General features: G+C 40.3%; 1 protein-coding gene across 4 annotated transcripts; it reads right to left on the reverse strand.

Annotated features, from left to right (window-relative positions):
- Positions 1 to 1,122: 1,122 nt before the first annotated feature.
- Positions 1,123 to 18,482, reverse strand: ncapg (non-SMC condensin I complex, subunit G). Of its 4 annotated transcripts, none has more exons than XM_026170992.2 (22): positions 18,372 to 18,482; positions 17,955 to 18,084; positions 17,232 to 17,480; positions 16,566 to 16,794; positions 16,216 to 16,361; positions 16,040 to 16,124; positions 15,109 to 15,301; positions 14,878 to 15,027; positions 13,035 to 13,175; positions 12,091 to 12,214; positions 11,707 to 11,796; positions 10,684 to 10,872; positions 9,503 to 9,613; positions 5,502 to 5,621; positions 4,523 to 4,765; positions 4,253 to 4,434; positions 3,988 to 4,153; positions 3,508 to 3,675; positions 2,017 to 2,140; positions 1,692 to 1,739; positions 1,485 to 1,554; positions 1,123 to 1,379 (listed from the first exon to the last, which is right to left on the reverse strand). In XM_026170992.2, exons 2-22 carry the CDS (start codon positions 18,060 to 18,062, stop codon positions 1,253 to 1,255), a joined length of 3,063 nt encoding a protein of 1,020 aa, XP_026026777.2. In that variant the 5' UTR covers positions 18,063 to 18,084; positions 18,372 to 18,482; the 3' UTR covers positions 1,123 to 1,252. The 4 variants fall into 4 exon arrangements, with proteins under 4 accessions (XP_026026777.2, XP_026026778.2, XP_080159056.1 ...); XM_026170993.2 differs by having other exon boundaries at positions 17,955 to 18,079; positions 18,372 to 18,481; XM_080302930.1 differs by having other exon boundaries at positions 18,216 to 18,440.
- Between the last annotated feature and the right edge of the window lie 3,658 nt (positions 18,483 to 22,140).

The raw sequence follows: 22,140 nt of genomic DNA on the forward strand, positions 1-22,140 counted from the left end.
TAAATAATACCCTGATGTTATAAAAACAGCTACTTGTGTATCACTGGCCGGAGATCGATGCTGTCTGTGCGCAGTGTTCATCTCCCCACGCGTGTGTTCATTAAAAATCATTGTTTGACCGACTCTCCTGGACCATTGTTGTTTTTGTGCTCACCCTCAATATTTGAACCCGCAACACCCTACAGGGTGTCTACATGTATTAATGTAAATAGAAAACAAAGTGAAAAAAAAACAAAAATAAAGTTCCCACAAATAACTATACACCACACATTTAACATACTCGCGGTGTGGAGGGCCTTGAGTGCCAAAATGATTTAATACATCATTAAATTTGTTAAATTAAAACTGTTTAAACTTAATTACATGTAATTTCATTTAAAACACAATTATTTAATTTGGTATTTAATTCATTTTGACACTCGTGGCCCACAATAAAGGCTATCAGTTTGTTGTGATTAAGTCCAACTCATTACTTTTCCTTTTACAGTTCAAACACAATTTAGAAATACATTAACAATAAACTGTTCTAAATCCCTACTATATGATTACTATAGAGTGGGGGGAGGGGGGGTGGGAAAAAAAAACCCATCATGAATATGAATATTAAATTAAAATGTAAAAGTAAATAAATATATAAAAATGCAAGATTAATCCAGTCCAAAAGTACAGCATACTTACAACGTGCTGGGAAAACATTATTCTAATACCATAAAATTACCATGAAATACTTAAAATTGCTTACACTTTACTTACAGTATAATTATTTGTTTACCGTAAAAACCTGACTTGTTACTCTCCCTTTAAGAATTTATAGAAAATGTATGTAACTTCAAGCAAAACTGAAATACCATTTCCATTTTTATTCTGTAAGATTTCAATGATTGAGATCAGACCTCTCTGAATTCTTCACATTCGTGGTGATTAACATGGTTTAATTATGTACTGGTAGAGAGGGAACTGGTAAGGGAATCTAGAAAGGTCACATGGTTATTCAGGGCATTAAAACATGAACACAAAAGAAACATTTTGTCTTTGCTTCTTGTGTGAAATGGTGATTTGCTTTTTTCCCTGTTAAAAGTTATCAGGATATGTTTGCACTAAATTTTTAAAAAGAGAACAAGCTTTGTTAACTTTGATACATTTATTTAATGATTAAAATGACAAAACTTTAAACAACAAAAATGTAACTTAAGGGTAAATATGACTCATTGCCTGAACACTTGAGTCGATACAGAAAGGTAAATCTCTTTATTCAGGACACATTGGCCTCCTGGTTGATAAGAGGGTTGAGGTCCAGCTTCGTCTTCTCCAGAGCTGCAGTCTTGGCCCTCCGTGACGGACGCACCATGGAGGCCGACTCTGGGACATTTTCTCCATCGCTGTAGCCAAAGAGAGACGGTGAGACGAGAAAATGAGTAAATGCACTTGTGATGAATATGTTACTGAATGGGTGTTTTCTATTTTGCTAAAATCAGCAAACTCGCCTCTCCTCTGACGACTCTGCCCTCCTGTTCGGCTTTCTGCCACCTTTGGCTGTGCACGCTTTCCTCTGACCTGTGAAAACAAAGACTCGGGTTACCTCCCAGTGCTGACTCAACTTCTTGCCTCGGGCAGGAGAGGAGGAGCTCTAAAAATATAGTGGCACTGAAGGACTGCGGTTTTAGACGAGCATATAAAAACCCCTGCATTACCTCTTTTGGGTCTCTTGGCAGATTTTGATGGATCATCTGCCGCAGCCTCTGTGGAAACAGCAAACAGAGAACTCATTTTTCTGCATTTCCGCCCTCAGCCTGCTGCATTTTTATCTAAACAAACACCGAATGGGACGGAGCGAGTCATTTTTAATCTACTTAGCAACATGCTGGTAAAGTCATGTAATCCTTTTGCAGGAGCGCTTGTCACAAATTAGCATTTTAAATCTATTTAGACACACACTCAGGAGGTAACATAAGTTGGAGATGCTCCATGGGATATCAGATGGCCATTCCTATTTAAAGTCTGTGTTTGCATACGTACCATCTGCATTGACATCCAGGGGTTGTAACGCAGTGGTGCTGAGGAGCTCAGCCTGTTCTTTTGAGTCCGCCAGCTGATAAATCATCTTCTCCAGAGCACGGAGACAGACACGATCCTTCACCACCTGAAAGAAAGGAGGAGGGAAAGGGGTGAACTTAAACAATGGGCCTTTTAACAGACAGATATGCAGGTACAGCTCTGTGCTCCACACTACATGAGCTCGGTTTGATGGACTGCTGTGAAGGTTTTTCTATATATCTTGATGATTTCTGTCTTTTGACATTCACACACGTGACACTTTCACCACTAGGGGGGGAAGCATGTTAAAATGTTTTTGGACTTATAGTGCCATTTTCCTCCCGTCCTTTTAACTATTCCTCAAGAAACTTTACAACGGTGTCCTGGCAAAAGGTAAAGAGGAATACGTTCTCGTTGACTTTGTTTAAATGAAGATTAAACTGACTCAATCCACCTTGTGGTACAAGCTGGTATTACATTATAATACAGCCCAGTTTAGCTGACCTTCAACTCCACAGAAAACACATTTTGTTCATAAAGTCGGAGCTGCTGTTTTCTCCACTTTATTCTAATGAGAGGTGTAGTTAATTCTGGAAATTTTTCAACTGTTTTTAAAAACACAACATGGACCTATGATGTCGTTCATGTGTCCCGTTACAGTGGCTAATGCTATGTTCACAATCAAAGTCAAAGGCATCACACTGCTTTAATATCTTCATTTGAGACAGTGGTGCTCACAGTCGCACTCTAAATGTGACCACAACAGCTCCACCCACTTGCTGTTTAAACGTTCTGTTTGCAAGGACAAAACAAATCAGCAGAAGTTGGCTTAAAGGAAGAAGAGCTAAAAGAGCTTATTTCAGATAAACCGAGTAGCTGCACAAAGTCTTAGTATAAGGTAAATAAGGATTATTTTAAACTGTGAATCAGTCCCAGGATATAAAATATGGAGCTTGAAATGAACAGAACATGTTCAATACTTTGATTTTGTTTTTTTGGTTGAAAACAAACAAACAAACACAACAACAACAAAAAACCCAAAGAGCTTTTTTAATTGCAATTTTCACAGCTTTAGCTATAATTTGTGATTAGTTCTCACTCGTGTTTGCATCTTCTCTTTTTGGGTGGAGTAACTAACGAATTTCTACCTCTGTTTAAAGTTAGCTCAGAGAAAGCTTTTGCGGTCTCTCCCAGACCAAGCAGCTCCTGAGCATCTATAGGTCCCTCCTTTATGTTCTTTTTCCTTTTCTTTGTCAAGTTTTAGCAGTCTGCTGTTTTTTGGCAGTACCTTAGTTTAGCTTTTTATTTATACAACCTCGTTAAGGGTTGTCCTCCAGCCCATTGTGTGGCTCCCTCAGTCTCCTTCCACCTTTTGTTTCTTCCAGGCCTTCATTTCGTTTTTTGTTGATATGGTGAACTTGTTGCCAATATCACGTGGACTACGTTACAGTGGTGCGATAGCAGTAGGCTCACTTGTACAAGCTGCTGCAGCAGCGTCTGCAGGTCCTCCCTGACGGTCTCGTCTCTGCTGAGCTCTAGGTTGCTCAGAGTCTTTGCATAGAGGCGCACCTCGGGGGCTGTGGGGTCCTTCAGCATCTCGCCACAGATACGCACAGCCATGTAGTCATGGACACACACCTCCTGAGACATACACAGGTATACAAATACAATTATTCAGAGATTAATAATAACACTCTGTTCTGCTCACGCTTACTTGACCTGCAGTAATCGTGTGAAACATTTTGCAGACTGTTAGCTGGTATTTCAGGGAAGATGTATAACGAAAAGCTCAGTGAGGCAATAAAAACATCCTTGGTGTTTTCCTTGAACAGAGCCACAGACCCAACAGCAAATCCACACTCCTAATATAATAAGATTATAAATAGCTTGTTGGAATTTGGGTTTAATTTAAAATCTTCCTGAGTCTCTTCCTCAGTCTTCGATGTTTCTCACCTCAGTGTTAGTTGAAGGTTTAATGAGAGCTCCCGGGCGAGTCAGCTCAACAAAAAGCTCGACTACATTGTTGATGTCCACCTCAGCGAGCGGAGACGTCGCCGGAGCGTTCATCAGAGTCCGAACGGTCAGCAAGAAACTCTCCTCCACGACTTCCTGGTGAGCCCTGAAGCATAAAAACACCATTTTCATGTCACATGATCAGCTGGGGGAGATTCCATGCCAAATAAAAGTGACCACATCACTCAACATGCACATTAGTGACCTGCTCTCGCGGGCGTAGAGCTGGAAGAAGACGCCGAGGCAGTGTCGCAGGCGTATGTCGTCCTCTGTGACGGGATTGTACCACAACAGCACCAGACGGGACAGCATCTTGGCGCTGGAGATGCGGCCCGTGTACATGAGTTTGGCCAGGCCCTCCGCTGTCTCTGTCCGCAGGTCGGACACCTGAAGGATGTTCCCAGCACATGTATCAGACATCTATAAACACCCACATGCATACTGTAGTTTCTGGAGTAAAATATCTCAGCCTCACCTCACTGTCCAGGAACTCTGACAGCATCACAAGGATACTCTGTGCGGTGTCCTCTGGTACGTCCGCCTTCTCATCAGTTGCAACCGCCATGTCATCGTCCTGGTTCTCTGGTGAGGATTGGGAGGGCGGGGCCGCTTCAGTGGCAGCTGTTTCAGAGAGAAGCTGGAAGCCAAACAGCAGCAGCAGGTCGATGATGTCCCGCAGAGCACTGATACGGATCTTTACCTCATCCAGCTGAGCTATCTGGAAACACGCAGATACACACAGAGCACTTTGAATCAAGAAAGCCTTTAATACATGTGCGTTTTCTGTCAGTGAACAAAAATGACTAGAATCACCCCCCGACTCCCCTCCAGCCTGCATAATGTTGTTTATTTTGCAATTAGCTACATTTACAAAATAACTGAGGATTAGTTTGAGCACAGCTCTTAAGCTAAAGGCGTCATGTTTAGTTTATTACATGTTTTTTTTTTAAGAGATTAATTAGCAATTATTTTATTTGCAGAAAGACTGACAGTAACTGAATTATTAATGTCATTAACCTCTTAGGACCTGGCGTTCACATATGTGGACATCATTTGGGTTCTCTAGACCAAAATACTAAATTTTGCTCTGATATCCACTTACGAGGACATTATACTGTCACTGTTCTATCGAAAGTTAAAACGAATGCCCTCATATGTAAATCTCATTTTTCTCAGAAACAAAAATCAGGTGAAAAAAAAAAAAAATCATGTAATTCTTTGTTTTTACATTCATCAGGTTCCAATCAGCCCAAATAGCAAAGAGAAATTAAAAATGCATACCATGAAAGAGTTTGGGACTTACGAGGTTAATAATCATTTAATCCGATTAGAAGGGAAGCAGCAATTTAAGTGTGGAAATGACATTAAGGCTTAACTTTCTGTTCATCGTGTAGCATCCTTACACATATAAACAAAGTGTTTCAGGTATCTGAAACACATCTATAAGAAGTTACCTGTAGCAGCAGGACCATGTGGGTTTTGGCTAGCTCCTTGCTGTGCAGAGCACATGTTCCTAAACACACCACAGCCATGTTGCGGACAGCAGGGTGTGCGCTTGCTATGCTGGGCAGGATCTGAGATGCAGGAAAAAACAGTGAAAGCAATCAATAAGGTTAACACTTAACCATTGTTAATAAACTGTGCATTGTTAGTAACAGATAAGAATAAATGATAACAGCTGTTATTTATTTACATACGTTTTGTAATATAGGCTTATTACTGATGAATGGGTGTGAAATAATAATAATAATTTTATTTATAAAGCGCTTTCAAACAAAGTGCTGTACAACTAAAGGGATAAATAAAATAAAAGCGATACAGGTAAGAGACACAATAAAGTTAAAAACAATAAAAATTTAAAAACTAAAAGCCATAGAATTAAGACATATAGGATAAGGTGAACAAATGTGTCTTCAACTTAGTTTTAAAAACCTCCACAGAGCATGCCTGCCGAATATCTTGAGGGAGGTTGTTCCACAGAAACGGGGCACGAAAAGAAAAAGCACGCTCTCCAATTGTCTTTTTTAGGAACTTTTAGAAGGCCAGAGTCCTGAGATCGGAGAGCACGAGATGGAGCATAAAGGTGTAAAAGGTCGGAGAGGTATAGAGAGGCACCTATAGGTGCCAATCCGTTTAAAGCCTTGTAGGTGAGCAGCAGGACCTTAAAATCTGCTCGAACCTGACAAGGTAGCCAATGCAGAGATCTCAGAACAGGGGTGATGTGCTCAAATTTCCCAGTTCTTGTTAAAATGCAAGCAGCTGCATTTTGCACCATCTGTAGACCTCTAAAACTTTTCTTTGGTAGGCCAGAAAGAAGAGCATTGCAATAGTCAATACGGGAAGACACAAATGCATGGACAAGAACCTCTGCAGTGTCGCTTGACAAAACTTGTCTGATTCTGGCTCATGTTCCTCAAATGATAAAAGGCAGTCTTTGTTATCTCTTTCACATGAGATTCAAAGGAGAGCACCATGTTGAACCACACACCCAAGTTTTTTACCTTGTTCCTGCAATTTATGGCACTGTCATCAATTTTCAAGATGAAATTTTGGGACAAGTGCTGAAATTTGTGTGGCCCAATGACCATCAACTCTTTCTTTTCAAGAAGCAAGAAATTATCCGATAACCAGCCCTTAATTGCAGATAAACAACATTCTAGTTTAGAGACTTCAGCACAGTTCCAATGGTTAAAGGAACATAAAGCTGCAGGTCATCAGCGTAACAATGAAAGGTTACAAGAACGTAAAAGAACACCAAGAGGTAGCAGGTACATAGAAAACAGCAATGGTCCAAGTACGGAGCCCTGAGGGACCCCATGCCTCACTGCACAGGTCTCGGACAGATCATTTTTAAAACTAACAGTCTGAGACCTCCCAGACAGGTAAGATCTCAGCCATGATAAAACATTTCCTGTAATTCCAATAAAATGTTCAAGCCTATCCAATAAAATGCAGTGATCCACAGTGTCAAACGCAGCACTTAGATCCAGCAGTAATAAAACTGAAGTGCGATCATTGTCTGCATTTACCAGTAGATCATTTACCACTTTTACTAAAGCTGTTTCTGTGGAGTGATTTGGTCTAAAAGCAGACTGAAATGGTTCAAACAGATTGCTTGTTGACAAATGCTCAGTGAGCTGCTTAAAAACCACTTTTTCAAAGACCTTAGACAAAAAAGACAGATGCAACCATGTCAACATCCAGTCCAGGCTTTTTCAAGATCGGCACTACCACAGCTGATTTAAAACATTCAGGAAAGACTCCAGTCGTCAATGAAGTATTTAAAAGAAACAGAATGTAGGGTCCTAATACTGACCACAGTTCCTTTATAACCCATTTAACCAAGGCAAAGGGTTAAATGACATTTTTTGACATTTCAACTTCCCTACGGGAGCAACAGCAAATAGTGCTCCAAGTCATCAGGATTCACACACAATATTCTGCACAAGCTCACAGACTACCTGACTTGTCAGCACATGTACGATGTTTCGCTCCACACCTTAAACTTCGGACAGTTCTTGCCCAACTGATTCATGGACGGTACCAGCAGGGCCCGGTTTTATCGACTGAACCACCAACAGTTCAGCATCACTAACAAAGAAAGCTGCGAATTCAGGAGAACCGAGTGAGTGAAACAGCATGACCCGATTCAAACCACTTTAACCTCTGTTAACCGCTATTAGAACAAATACTGCAGATGTGCCTCATCATGACATCCATAGTACAGTGTACATTTAAACGTGATATGAAAATATTGTCACTACTATGGGCATTTCTGAGAGTGCGAGCCAGCGTGTCAGTACCTAAAAAGTCTGTGTTTTATTCCCCTCATCAAAATAAGTTATGACTGTATGAAATTTTAAAAGCTGAGAAATGGTACGTGACACACTTCTGAGAATAAAACAAATAGGGTCTATGAGAAAAACACATTTGTAAAACAGAAGAAATAACACATGAATTCATTGGTCAAAAACTTCCATCTAACCTCAGTATCGAATACAGAATTTTTTATTTGTTGATTGGTGACAGATGACTGTTTCTTTCTTCGTTTTTTTTGTAAACAACTTGATATGAAAATCTTCAGCTTTTGGACTTTGTGGTCTTGAGTTTTATCAGCAGCAAAAACAGTCTGTTATTTTTCTTGTGAAATCCCCTGATACTTTTTATGTGATAAATATTAAGAAAAATGAAAATGTTTGGCCAGTCTGTATGCACCGATCAGACATAACATAATGGCCTAATACTGTTCCCCCTTTTGCTGCCCAAACAGCAATAACCTGCGATCCTCAGTGTATTCAGACACCTTTCTATCAGAACAAGCATGAACCTTTTCAGCAATTTGAGCTAGAGTAGCTTGTCTGTTGGTTCAGCCTTCACTCCCAACATGCATCAGTGAGCCTTGGCTGCCCTTGACCCTGTTGCTGGTTCACCACTGCAGATCGGGAATACCCCGACAACAGCTGCAGTTTTGGAGATGCTCTGCCCCAGTCGTCTGGCCATCAATATTTGGCCTTCGCCAGACTCACTCAAATCCTTACACTTGCCCATTTCTCCTGCTTCTAACACATCAACTTTGAGAACAAAATGTTTACTCACTCCCTAATATATCCCACCGACTAACAGGTGCCATGATGAAGAGATAATCAGTGCTACTCACTTCAGCCATCAGTGGTCATATTGTTACGCCCGCTCTGTGGATTTAGTGTCCCTTGTTTGGAGAGATGCAGTTCTGAAATGTCTTCAGGCAGTTTTGTACAAACAGGATGTTTAAGTTCTCCTCAAAGAGGGCATTTGATGATAGGTCGGGTAATCCATTCTTCTTCTTCTTCTTCTTCTATCTGTGCAGAGTATCCTGTGCCACATATCATCTGTGATAGCTGACATTTATTTTGCCTTCCTGCCCGCCAGTCATGAAGCTCTTTATTCAACACTAACTTATCTTGGTCTCACAGATCTTTTTCTGGCGCCCTCAGTTCCCCTTAATTGCTTTTTCTGCATCACATTTTTAACGGCTGAAATTTCAATCTGGAACTACGGTGGTATCTCGTCATAGCCCGCCTCTGCTTTGCAGCTATCAGTTTGTTTCAACACCCACCAAGTATAAATCGTCTGAATGAGCAAAGTTTGAAGACTCAGAGAATCTGCCAGCTCTGAACCATCATCAGCTGTTTGGTTATGTGCATTGAAGTCTTTGGGAAAACCACCCTCTGGCTCCCTTCATCTGTGACCTCAATAAACTTTCATATACAGCTCATGCTCGTGTCCTAAAAAAGGGATATTTTTAAATGCTTGTTTTCTACAGGGTGGCGTCGGCTCAACACTAGCATGAAAGAAACTGAAGGTTTCTGGAAAAACAGATGTACAAACTCAGATCTGAAAAGGCGATCCTGCTGCCTTTACTATAGATCTGCATGTTTAGTTACGACACAAACTCAAGTGCTTGTTTTGTTTTTACCAGTGAAGACATTAAGGCGCTTGTGGTTGGACCAATCCGGGTCTTGATGTTCATTTGCTTCAGCAGCTCAGCACACATCGTTAGACACCTCAAAAGAGTATCTGGATCATTCTGCAAAGCAAACAAACACATACCATACTCACCATTTCATTTTATTAAAACGCATTTATTTTCTGTCATATGGATGCGTTTGGCTCATATGGAGATGGATGGTCATATGAACAAGGTTTCAAATAATGGAGGTGAGTGAGCAAAAAGCTCAAGCTTCTCTAAACCAGGTCAGGTCATAGTAATTTCAGTTCATGGGTCACATACAGACAGATCTGATCTCCACGGGGATGCACTAGTAAAACTATTGCATCACACCCTATGATGTATAAAAACAGGGACAAATTCAATGAAAAGCCAAAATCTCCACATGTGAAGCCTGTATGACGGTTTATTAAAAAAACAAAACAACGAGGACAAAAGTTGTCTTTATGACTCAGCTTGTTGGGATCTAAAAATACTGAAATTATTATAAACTGTGTAACTAGTGCTGTAAGCTTTAATCTCGTTAAAATGACGCTAACGCTGCAAATCTTCATCAGCAAGTTAGCGCGGCTCGCCCTGTGCGTGGGGCTGCATGGTGTCAACGCGTTAGCTCTTTAAAACGTTAGCACCGTGCAGCCCCACGCACGGGGCAATCGGCACTAGCTCGCTAACGGAGATTTACCAAGTTAATGCGGTTATGGCATTAATGTCATTTCAATGAGATTCACGCTGACAGCGATTTGGGGTAGCCATCATGCAGCTCTGGCCCTGAGCTCACTAACTCCACCCCATGGAAACTTGGCACCAATATGTAGAAATATTTGGTTTTTATCGCGACTTCATGAATCAAAACTTCAGGCCATTTTCTCCATTTTAAGTTATTTTCTCAGAAGTTTGAGTGATTGTGTCAAAATATTGAGATAATATCCAGAAATCTTGACTTAGGGTTGGCATTTTTCCCTCCAGTGGCAGAAGCAAGCCCCCATACCTCCTGTCTGCTTGGGAAACCTTCAGCTTACAAGGGGTAACAAATCAGAGCTGGCATAAACAGAGGGTTGCCTTAAAAGGAGAGGTCCATGAATGGAGCTAGAGCTGAGCAAAAACTGTACATTTAAATGCAGAGGTGATGTTTCTGTGTAGCTTAATACCTTCTCTGTGCGGACCTCCTTGTCAGCCACTTGGTTGCTTTCAGCAATGTCCTGGAGAATCTGGTTCCTGCGATTTTCCAGATCTGTGATGGAGTTCTTCAGCTCTGCCGCCTGGCTGAACTCCTGGGCGGAGATGCAGTCCTCCAGAGTTTGTTTAGCCTCTAAGATACGCACCTTCACTTCTGCAAGCTGGGAGCGAAAAGAGGGAAAGAAAAAAAACAAAAAAACAAACACAAACAGGTCAGACAATAAAAATAAGAGGGGAGGGTCATTCTTCAGCTGAAGCACGCTCAAGAGAGGACTGTTGAGATGGAAAACTGCACCTCCGCAAACAGGAAAAACAACAGCTGATGCTCTGGAGAGGCTACAGCCCTCTGGAGCCTTCTTTGCCTTTACTCACTGAAGAATAAAAAGATGGGAGAGACCAGGTGCACAGAGCGGACAAAGTAAGTGAACACCTGGGCTAGGATTAACTTTCTCAACAGCCATTTTGAATCCAACAGATTTCAGTATTTAGTGAGGAAACTAAGGTACAGTCACAACTGAGAGTAATTCCCTCAGAGCGTACGTGTGCATGGAGCTTAAGCAAAGGGAATGAAGCAAAGAAGGGAGAGCTAATGAACCAGGATTTACCAGGCAAAGATACGTTTAGCGTACATGACATTCACCATCCACCCCGCTAGTTTAAGTGGGCTTGGCCTTAAATATAAACCATCTGCCAGCTGGATGTAGAGCAGGACAAAGAAACAGAAAGGGAAGGAATATAAATGGAGCAGAGAGCAAAAAAAGGCAAAAATCCAACTAATTAAGAAATTATTAGACTGTAATCTGGTCGTCAGTCTACATGGTGTCCTTTAATAGAAAGGGATTTTTTTTTTGTCACCTTCTCACTTTTAACTTCTATAAAGTAGAATTGTGCAAAGACGCTGTTTAGCTCTTCTATTTAATCACAGTGAGACAACTGGACGGGTTTCCAGAATCAAATTGCTTCTGGGCGTTTTCATTTGGCAGAGTGTCACCCACCTGGACCTGCTGCCGGCGTCTCTCGTTCTCATCCACTGGCTGACTGGCCCCTGTGATGGGCTCCCTCACGTCGGAGATGATTTCTGCCACCTGTGCGACACAAAGCCAGCTCATTTAAACATCAATCTGAGGGTCAATGATGCCACAGCTGAGAGGAAACCTGCTATATTTTCTGACACGTCAAACAAAAAGACCCCGGTGTGTGTCCATCTGGAACCACTGATAAATAATTACAGCCTTTATCATTTCATTTCTGACTAATTGGTCTGTCAGCTGGATTCATAAAGGGCAGTGACATTTATATTTCCCCTCGTGTGCAAAAGGGGAGTTTAGATAACATGACAACTGACTATACAGTGAAGTTCATGTTTAAGCCTAACTTACAGTTTGGATGCGTCTGTGGTCATCGGAGATGAGGTTGAGGAGCTTCTCAGTGAGGAGGAAGACCAGAGAGGAGGGAGTCTGAGGAAGAGCCAACATGTCCTGCAGGACAGCCAGTACACGCTTCCTACGAACATGCACAGCTCAACCGTTAAATGAATAAACAGACTTCAAAAAACTAACATTATGAATCTCCTACCAAATTAATTAAGTCTTATATATAAACAAGAGTAGTCTCAGAGTCACAAGCCTAAAAACTACTAGCGTTCACAGACACACTCACACCATTCACACAGAATGGAGGAGTCGAAGATAAAGCCAGTGACCTTCACATTATTAGATGACCCGCTCTACACCCTAAGCCTCAAGCTGCCACTACGAACCAGAATCTAGTTCCAAAGCTAGACTGACTGCACAGGTTTATTACTTCCGAGGGATGAAACCCAAAAGTAAAATTTCACGCAAATCTGACCAAAGCCTCCTGAGCTATCCAGATAAACAGACAGGCAAACAAATCAAAACAATATTTAATTTAATATTTAACCAAACAGTCAGCTCACTGTCTAACCTGTCACAGCAGCTAATCTGGGTCTGAAATTTATTCATTAATTTATCTATTAGCTGCCTGTCAGAAAATAATCTTTACTTGCAGTCATTTCTCAAACAAAGAAAAGACAATACTTTCTTGTATGAGTTTTGTCAATATGAAGATCTCATACACTTGTTTCTTATTTCTGGCCTGCTGTTTGGGTAGGAAACATCAGAAGGGGGCTCTAAAAGACTTATACCATTTTGGGCCATATTTGTTAGGACATGCTGATTAATGAAATACCAGACTGTTTGCATCACCCTCCAAAAACATCCTTCCTCTTTCCCAGCTGATTTCCACATGCATTTTAAGGTATTTTGCATCCGATTCACATTCCTCAACCTTGTTCTCATCTTACCTGCCACCCTCCTCGTTGGTGTCCAGACAACCGATGAGATGGATGAGATGTTGCGAGATGAACTCTTTGGTCATGACAAGCTCCACTTGGTTAAAGTCGGCCCTCTGCTCCTCGGACAGCACAGGCACGGCCTTCAGATATCTACAACAGTCAGAGTCAGACAACAGCAGCTCTCAGAGCCCATTCATTTAGAATAATTCCGCTACCCTGACAGCATAAACAAAATTAACGCTTCTCCCAAATGTCACGCAGCAGAGCCAGTTATCAGTCAGCGGTGGAGTGACTTTTAACCAACCAGCTACTTGTCACCTCACTCAAATTAATAAACCCATTTTACGAGCAGACAAATGTTAGATTTGCCAATTAGTTAAATCAAATTCATTTGCAGAGCATATCACACGTCAGTATTTCACACACTTACATACACAAGCACTAGACTGGTGATAAAACAGCTCTGTCAGTGCACAGCAAGGGTAGCAGATGAGCTGTCAGTCTGCTTGAGTATGGCAAAAATCAGCTATGATCACTTGGATCACTACTGAGATCGTGATTACCCACAGACTTTGGAAAAAATAGAACTTTATAAAGTGGATTTCTTTGGACTATAGATATCACTCAAATAAAAAAAGAAATAAAAAGCTTTGGCTTACACAGCTTGGCAGAGAGTTAGGGGCATAAAGCACCACAATACCAATTTAGGCAACAAAACCAAACAACAACATCATTACAAAAATAATGCGGTGCAATAATTGTCTGGTTTTCATATTTGCTGAAAACCACAACTGTTACTATAAAAGATAAAAGTCTAGAGGATTACAAAAAGAAACCTGCTGCTGCAAATGAGATAACTTATCTGTATAATTAACTTGTTAATAAACAAAAGACACAGAAAACGTCAATTTAACAAGGACTGCGAAGGATAATGGTACCCATCAAAAGCAAATAACATTATTTAAAAAAATAAACATGAAGGTGGATATGTCGTGCTTTTCTTTATTGTTCCACTGGTGCATGTTCAAATTAAACATGGCAAAAGTTTCAACTAATGGGTTCAGTGTGAGTGTTTTGAAGTCCATGCAAGCTCAGGCTTCAGGCTGCTCTAAACATGAGCTCCAGATATCGATCCGATATTTGGTCGGATGTCGGTGACAACGTGACGATCTGTGGAGAGTGGGAGAGCTAATGGCAACGCAACAACAGCATGGAGGTGTTTCACTCAAGCTACACTAACTACTTTTATTTGTGATTTGTTTAATTTAATTTAACTGCAAATTGTGGACATTTCAGCTGCTATGACTAAAAAGTCCTAATGAACTCTTTCTCACAACTGGAAAAAGTTGGATTGGTACATACCTGGATTGGATTGTACTTGACCTGCTGCACACTAAGGGCGTGTTAAACTGATTACTACTGTTTTTAAAGTATCACGTTTTACTCTTGTAACACACCCATTTTTATGTGCACTGACCATGAGCAAAGCAGGTTAACTTGTCTGGATGTAAAACTATATTTTATAATAGCCAGGTGAAGTTTAACAAAAAGCAGTCAGTTAGCCTCGCTGTTATATAAGCTTTGAGTTAGCCACACAGTTACATACAGAACGAGCTCCTCTGAGAACACCGGACCTGCCTTCAGATACCTAGAGTTACAACACAATCATTATGGCAACTGTATTTTTTTTCCCAAATAAAGCACCACAAAGTAACTAAAAGCACATTAAGTGCCCAATAAAATATTCCATAAATTCCACCAATATGAAAAGTTACTTGGTCCAGAATTTACACAGCACAGCAATAAGCAAGAAAACCACAATTTATAATCCAATAACAGTGGCTCTTCTTACCCACAGAGGTAGTCGGCATAAGTGGCTGCATCTGGCAATACTTGCTCCAGCATTTCATCACCATCATCTCCTTTACTCCTGATGAACTCACACAGGGCTCTCCAGTAAAGCACATTTTCACAGGTCAGACTGTCCTTTGGGATCAGCCTCCTGTTAAAAAACACACACGATGATCTCTAACTTCAGACATTTTATTTATTATTTGTTAGACAGAGGGAGAAGTGGGAGTACCTGTTGTCGAGCTCTACTTGGTTCTGCAGCAGCTCTTCAGTCGGGATGTTTTTGAAGATCGCTTTCAGGGTCTCCAGAGCCGTTTCTGCGCAGTTTTCCACATCCAGCCTATGGAGCAGTTCAATGATGTTCCCATCCAGCCGAAGCAGCCAGGCCGGTAACAAACGAGAACAAACCACCTCCCTTACCGCTTCTGAAAAGCACACAGGCTATCAGACACATATACAGCAGGACCATTCCTATCAATCGAACAAAAATACTAGCGGTGCCCAGTTCAGCACACTAGTTGATACACCGACGGTATCAATTTGAAACTCTTACGTCACTTTATTCTCAAGTTATCACATTTACAAGATTTTCGGAAAACTTGACCTCTGACCTTCTGGTCAAGATCACTGAGATTTAAACTCGTCCGAGATTTTTAGTAAATTCACTTATGTTACCAATTTCAAAATCCAAGGCAACTTCCTTCTCGAGTTATTGCCTTCACAAGATTCTCAGAAAACCTGACCTCGAGGTCAAGGTCACAGATTCAAATTGTGAGGTAGATACACTTCTGGTATCATTTTGAAAGCCCCACGTTGCTTTGATGTCGAGTTATCGAATTCACAAACTTGGATGTCAAAGTTCAATACCCCATCAGCCTTTAAAAGCCGAGGGGTAAAAAAGGGCTCAACTTCTCCAGTGTGTTTTTCATTTTATATTTGGTAAAGAAATCTCTTTAAATTTTAGATCACTCATTATTCCAAAGAGCTTTTTGCTGTATAAACAAACATTTTTGACAATGAAGAAAAAATAACTGGTGTATTAATAATTAAAACAATAAGAAGCAGCTTTGATTAGGGTTTTGCGTTACTTTAAGTGCAAATTTTGAAGTTAAAAATGCATCTTTATAAAAGTAGTATTATTTAACCACAAAAATCAGTGTTACCTGAGGTGTCATGGAGGCCTTGCTGCAGTAGGCTTACTCTCTGTGCAATGCTAAGGGCTTTAATGTGAACTTTGTCAGCCAGAACCTTAAATAGAAACACACATGGAAGTTTTAGTGCAAATATCCGTAATCAACCAGCCCTTGCAGTGGATACATATTTTTACATTCATAGGTACCTGATACGCCAATTTGCGAACATTTTCTTTGATGTCTCGAGTGCGCTTGAGTACTTTGAGGAGGGTCCGAGGGGACATTGCAATACAGGACAGAACGGCACGTCGCACCTCGGCATTAGTATCGTTTTCCAGAATCAACATAAACGCTAGAAATAGAAAATAATTCCGCAGTTAGAGTGACAGTAACAAAGATACACAAACACAAAAACAAACAACCACGTGACAATAATTACTTTCTAAGAAGTGAGATTCAAGAGAAGATTAAGAATTTAAGACCATGTAGAGGATGGGGATTCAACACATAATTTTAGATAATAAGTCACAGATTTCAGCATTTAAAAAAAACAAACCATTGATGGTCGGACAGTCTGGATCTGTTGGCTGCTGAAGGCGGGTCATGGCCAAAGCAGCCTGAATCCTCACATTGGGGAATTTGTCAGTGACACGGACCAGCATGGCTTGGTGGATGCGATCAAAGAGATCATCGTCAATCTGTGCATTCTCAGCCATACTGCCCAGCAATTTGTTGATCAGCTGACACGCTCTGAAACGTACTGCATGACTATTGGCTTTGTGGGACTGAGAAGAAAGAAAGGCAGGAAACGAGATGAGACGGTCATTAGAATAAGAGCGAAACGCACAAAACTCAGATTGGGAGGGAAAAGGCAGAGATACAAGAGTAGTTGTGAACATGGATTGGATCAGGATAAGTGTATGAGGAAAAACAGATGTGAATACATAAGGAATAGAAAGAAGTCATATGGGAAACCACAAAATAAAATTGAGAGGCAGTATAGACAAGAATCACATCAAAGCCTTTGTGTTCAAAAAGTCAGAGCAAAATCAGAAATGAACAAGTTTTAATTTTTGTGGTTAACAGATTTGTTTAAAAAAGAAAAAAAAATGATACATTTTTAACAAATCATCATCAATAGGTCAAGAATTTGCTGGTCAGTTCATTAACAACACCAGAAAACAGTGCTCACAGGCATAAACTAGCATTATAATGTTCATACCTCCAACAGAAAGTTGAAGATGAAACTCAGAAATGGATGATCGTCCTCAGCATCATCATCTTCTTCTTCTTCTTCCTCCTCTTGTTGCTGCTCCCCCTCCTCGTTTGTTTTAGGTGGAGACTGGAAACTTGAAGCAAACCTTGCAACGAACTCGATGACGTTTTCAACTGCAGGTTCACGCTTGTAGACAATCATTGCATACTTCAGGTAGTGCGCAAACTCCTCATGGAACAGTGATTTATCCTCAAGCTGAAGGAAGAGACAGAGGAAAGAAGGGTCCATGCTTATGAGATCAATAATAAGAACCCAGGTCATCTGAAAGACTTATTTAACAATCCAGACATCTCAGTTAATCTGAGATTAGTATGCTTTCTGTCAAACAGTTTAATACAAACACCTTACAAGCACTTCAAACTTCCAGAAACTTAAGCAAGAAAGAAGAAAGATGGAGCTGCCAGACAGGAGAAAAAGAGGAAGACCACAGAGAAGATTCAAGCACGTAGTAAAAGAGGATATACAGAGAGTACCGATAGATGTGACGGAGAATGAAAACCTGTGTACAAGCTTTAATTTCACTTTACTGTATTTCTTCTAAGAAGAAAGCGCATTTATACATTCTCGTATAAACCGAGTTATTTTATCATATTAAACGATGCACTCATTAATCCAGGATAATGTGAAAGACATTTAGGAAGAGACTGATAAGAAAGCATCATCTCGTACCTTGTTATAGCGGCTCTTGAGGCTCGCCACCAGCTTTGCCTTGTTATTGTGGCCCTTCTGAGCTCGCTGAAACGCCTCCTTGATGTCTATTTCGTTGTCCGCCGTCATCTTTCCTTCGCAGAAACCTAAACTAATACAGACAGCGATACAATGAGCCGAAGCAGGCTTACCTAGAGTAAACTGTCAGAAATGTCTCTATTAGCTAGCAGTAAAGGAAGCCGCCTGATGGTCTCTGGTGTCTCATTAGCTTCCTAAACCCACCTCGAGAGAATTACCAGTGAAACGAGCCGAGAAAAAAACACAACGCAACGTAATTAAGTCACGCACGACGAAGTCCCTAGAGAGGCGTTTTATAATTATCAGACATGAAAAGTAGTATTAAAGCCAAAAGCTTAACGCGTGAGCTTTAAAACGTACCTCTTGGTTAGTTTTCTTCTCAACGAACAACCGCCTGTTTTTGAATTTTACTCTCGCGAGAACTGAGATGTTTGCGTACGTACGTGCGTCACGTGTATGGTTTATCCCTGTATGCCAAGCGGGTAAGCGATTCTCTGGAGGATATAGCAGACAAAAAATTTTATTTATTTATTTTTATTTATTTATTTAATCTGATAATCGAACAATGGATATTTGACCTCTTGTCGCTGCCATATTACAATAATTGTTTTAATGAGAAAACAACATAATAAAAGCTTCTCAAATGTTTTAATTAAAAAGAGCTTGTTTCTGCCACTAAAAATAATAATAATTAATTTAAAAAAAATTTAAAATGCAATCCGGCTTTCTAACTCAAAATTCTGAGTAAATAAATTTAAATTTTGAAATACTAGCCCAAAAGTTTGACTTATGGATGCCAGAATGTATATATGCCTAATATATTAGTCAAATATCATTATCAGTTTGTTGAATTCAATCAACCCATTGTCAAATAAGATGGCTACTGAATGATGCTGGATGTCATATTAATGTTTTACTGGGGAAATATTAAAAGATAGTGTGATTAAGATATTTGGAGGTTTTATTCTATAGATCAAACCCACTGAGAAAACACTGATGGTTTTTTTCACGGTTTTGAAATATTTAACAGATTTTGTAGATATGCAAAAATGTAATTTAAGGGTATTTTTTGATTTCCTCTGCATTATGTTTATACTTCAAAATGGCATTAGACTAATAATTATTAGTTGAGTTCTTGTGTTTGTTTGTTTTGCTAACCCTTACCTTTTTTTTAAACTTTATTTAGCTTGGTTTCCTGCAAGGAACTAACTGAGGTGACTAACCACTTTTATGAAAGCATCTCTTTTACTTTATAACAACTGAAAACTTATTCTCCTTAAAACTATATAAATACATTAGGTAATCATGTGGATGAATTTCTGTTGTACTGATGTTTATAATTTAACCCATATGTGTAATATATTTGTCATTATCATGCAGCCAGTGTCCAGGGCCACAGCTGCTGGACAGCTGTGGAGGGGACAGCTCACCCATAAGGAGGGCAGAAACATGCTTCTGCACAGGCAGAGAGGGCTCCTTATTTTATGGCATCTATTTTTGGAAATTAATTTAATATAGATGGCACTCTGTCAGACTGTTTGCTTTAGACCTGTGTGCATGTAGGCCGGGGATTATCATGAAGGTGTATTATCTTATTAAATATTTATACAATACGGGGACAAACTATCCCTGCATTAGACCACATAGCTACAGCATCAGAAGCCAGAGGGATGAAAAATACCCCTGTGTATGTCTGTAAATCCTGCAAAGGTGACAAGAAATTGTTTGAGATTCAAACTCTGAATTAACTGTAAGGTAATAAACACAATGACTTATCATTTAGGTCTACATATTTAAAGGCTTGGTTAGCTGCTCCTAGTTTCTCCTGTTTGTTACATAATGTGAACCACCAAAGAATGTGGCCCAATAATCAGTTTGTTTCAAATAAACTGGGCTGTCATTAGATCAAAACTGGATTTATAAAGGTGGCACAGCAACACACACACTCTCCTGGGGAACATTTAGAAAAATGTTTAAGAGGAATGTTTCAGAAACTGAGAGATTTAGGCCCAAGACGGTGCGAGTCAACTGTGTCCAACAAAATTATCAGAAAAACGTAAGTGGCACAGAAGGTCTGGCCAAAGCAGGTATTATCCTGCCAAACTGCTCTGTCATAAATGTTTGTATATGTCTGTGCTTGAATAACACTCGGATGTGAAAGGGTTGATGCAAGCAGCCTAAACAAGGAGGATGTTATAATGGTTAAGTTGGTTTTGTATATTTCTGATATCATGTACACTTTGTGCCATAATTCACTGGCACTGTGGAAATAGGGAACAAAAATGAGATTTTCCATGCTCACCCACAAACTAGCAATGGTCAATTTCTGCCTCTTCCTGAACTTGGTTTTGCTGGAGGTCTCCTCTAATTAAGGAGATGTTCTTCTCATCATTGTCGAGGGTGTGCTCATAGGAGGACCATCTGCTTGTTAAATTTGTCTAATATTGTAGTCTTTACCTCACAATATAAAACGCTTTGAGAAAACTGCTTTTTTTGTGAAGGGATAGTTTAATTGAATTGTATATTTTTCTCATTTTTATTGTTGCTTATTTGTGACACTTTTTATGCAAACAGCTAAAGCCAAAGGTTTTCTGCCGATCTGAAAAAGTGCCATATTATCTCCGGTATCATATCTCACCCTTCTCCAGAATAACCACACACATTTGAGTTGATCCTATCATATCAGGGTTTACTTCAGCATCAGCTTAAAGGCCAAGAAAATCTTGCATTAGAAATTGAAGATTTGAACTTAAAAGACAGTGTTCAATAATTAACTCAAGCACTTTAACAGATAACGTGCCTCACAGGCTCAACTTTATCTGTAAATTCATTGCATTTATAAAAAGGATGCAAGGACCAAAAATGATCTATCCTTAAACACAATTACAAAAACTAGACACTTCAGATTATCACATTTATCCTACGTTGTGACTGCCTGCCCTCTCCACGTCCTTTCCACCTTGGACCCTTGTGTTTTGTCATTCATTCTGTCTTCTGTGTGTATATATAGCCCTGCCCACTTTGGGAAGGGGTGAGGCACCCACCACATTGAAATTTGATCCCCACCTCCAAACATATTGTGCTATTATATCCATGCAATAACAGACAAAAATTGCAGATAAATTACAACCGGAAAAACTGTTTTCTCCCCGTCAACACATCACTGAAAATGTATATCTGCATAATGTTAAATAATATTACATGCAGTAAAATCTATTGGTTTAAAAGCCTGGTTTTGAACGATGGACATCCTCTCACGTACCTTTCCTTAATTTCTTTAAAAAAAGAAGAGTCCACTGTATTTTTGTCAGTAGTTACCTTTGTGCACATTAAAATCATTACAATTCACTAGATTTTCAACCAGTTTCAAGTGATTTTTAGTTCTGAAAGCATATTCTGATTTCCCATGAGCTCCCTCTGGTCGGTTATAACCCTTGAAAAAAAAAAATCATGTTAATGTCCCTGCATTTGGATCCTCTCATTACATCCTGACACTCTGCTGCATTTTTTTTTTTAAACCTGTCTCTGTCAGTCCACCAAACGCTATGAAAAACCGCAGCAACACATTTCTGGAGCAGGCTACACCTTTAAGGTGGAGAAATGAATAATTAGTAAATGGAGTCCACTCGTATAGTGAGTCACTGCGCTCTCATTTGCTTGCAAGGGTTTTCTTTGAGACAACGAGGTGTGCGTGTGTACTTGGAAAGTAGTGTGTTTAAGAAACAAATGACTGTGTGGGAAGTTCCTTCATCTGTGCTAATCCACCCTTTATAGTGAGTGCTAGTAGTTGTTCTTTTTTTTCAATGAAATCAGTCCACAGTCAAAGCATGTGGTTTATCGTGTGCTCGTAGTCCACAGCAACTGACACTGCCCTCAGTGCTTCCCTTTTATCTGACTGATGGAGTAAAATCACACGACTGGACCCCAGAGACCCCCTCCTCCTCCTCCACCTCCCATCCGCGCGCTGATCGGCATTGATACAGCAGCTCCGGTAGGGGCGGGGCAGCACTGCAGCAGTGCGCCTCTCGAGCTGTCTCCGGTAATGTTCCATAGGATACGCACGCCCCGCTCCGCCCCTGCCGCGAGACAGGTGGTCGGACTGTACGCCTTCATCCTCCAGCGCTCCCTG

This window comes from Astatotilapia calliptera, chromosome 6 (assembly GCF_964374335.1).
Source record: "Astatotilapia calliptera chromosome 6, fAstCal68.1, whole genome shotgun sequence".
NCBI lineage: Eukaryota > Metazoa > Chordata > Actinopteri > Cichliformes > Cichlidae > Astatotilapia > Astatotilapia calliptera.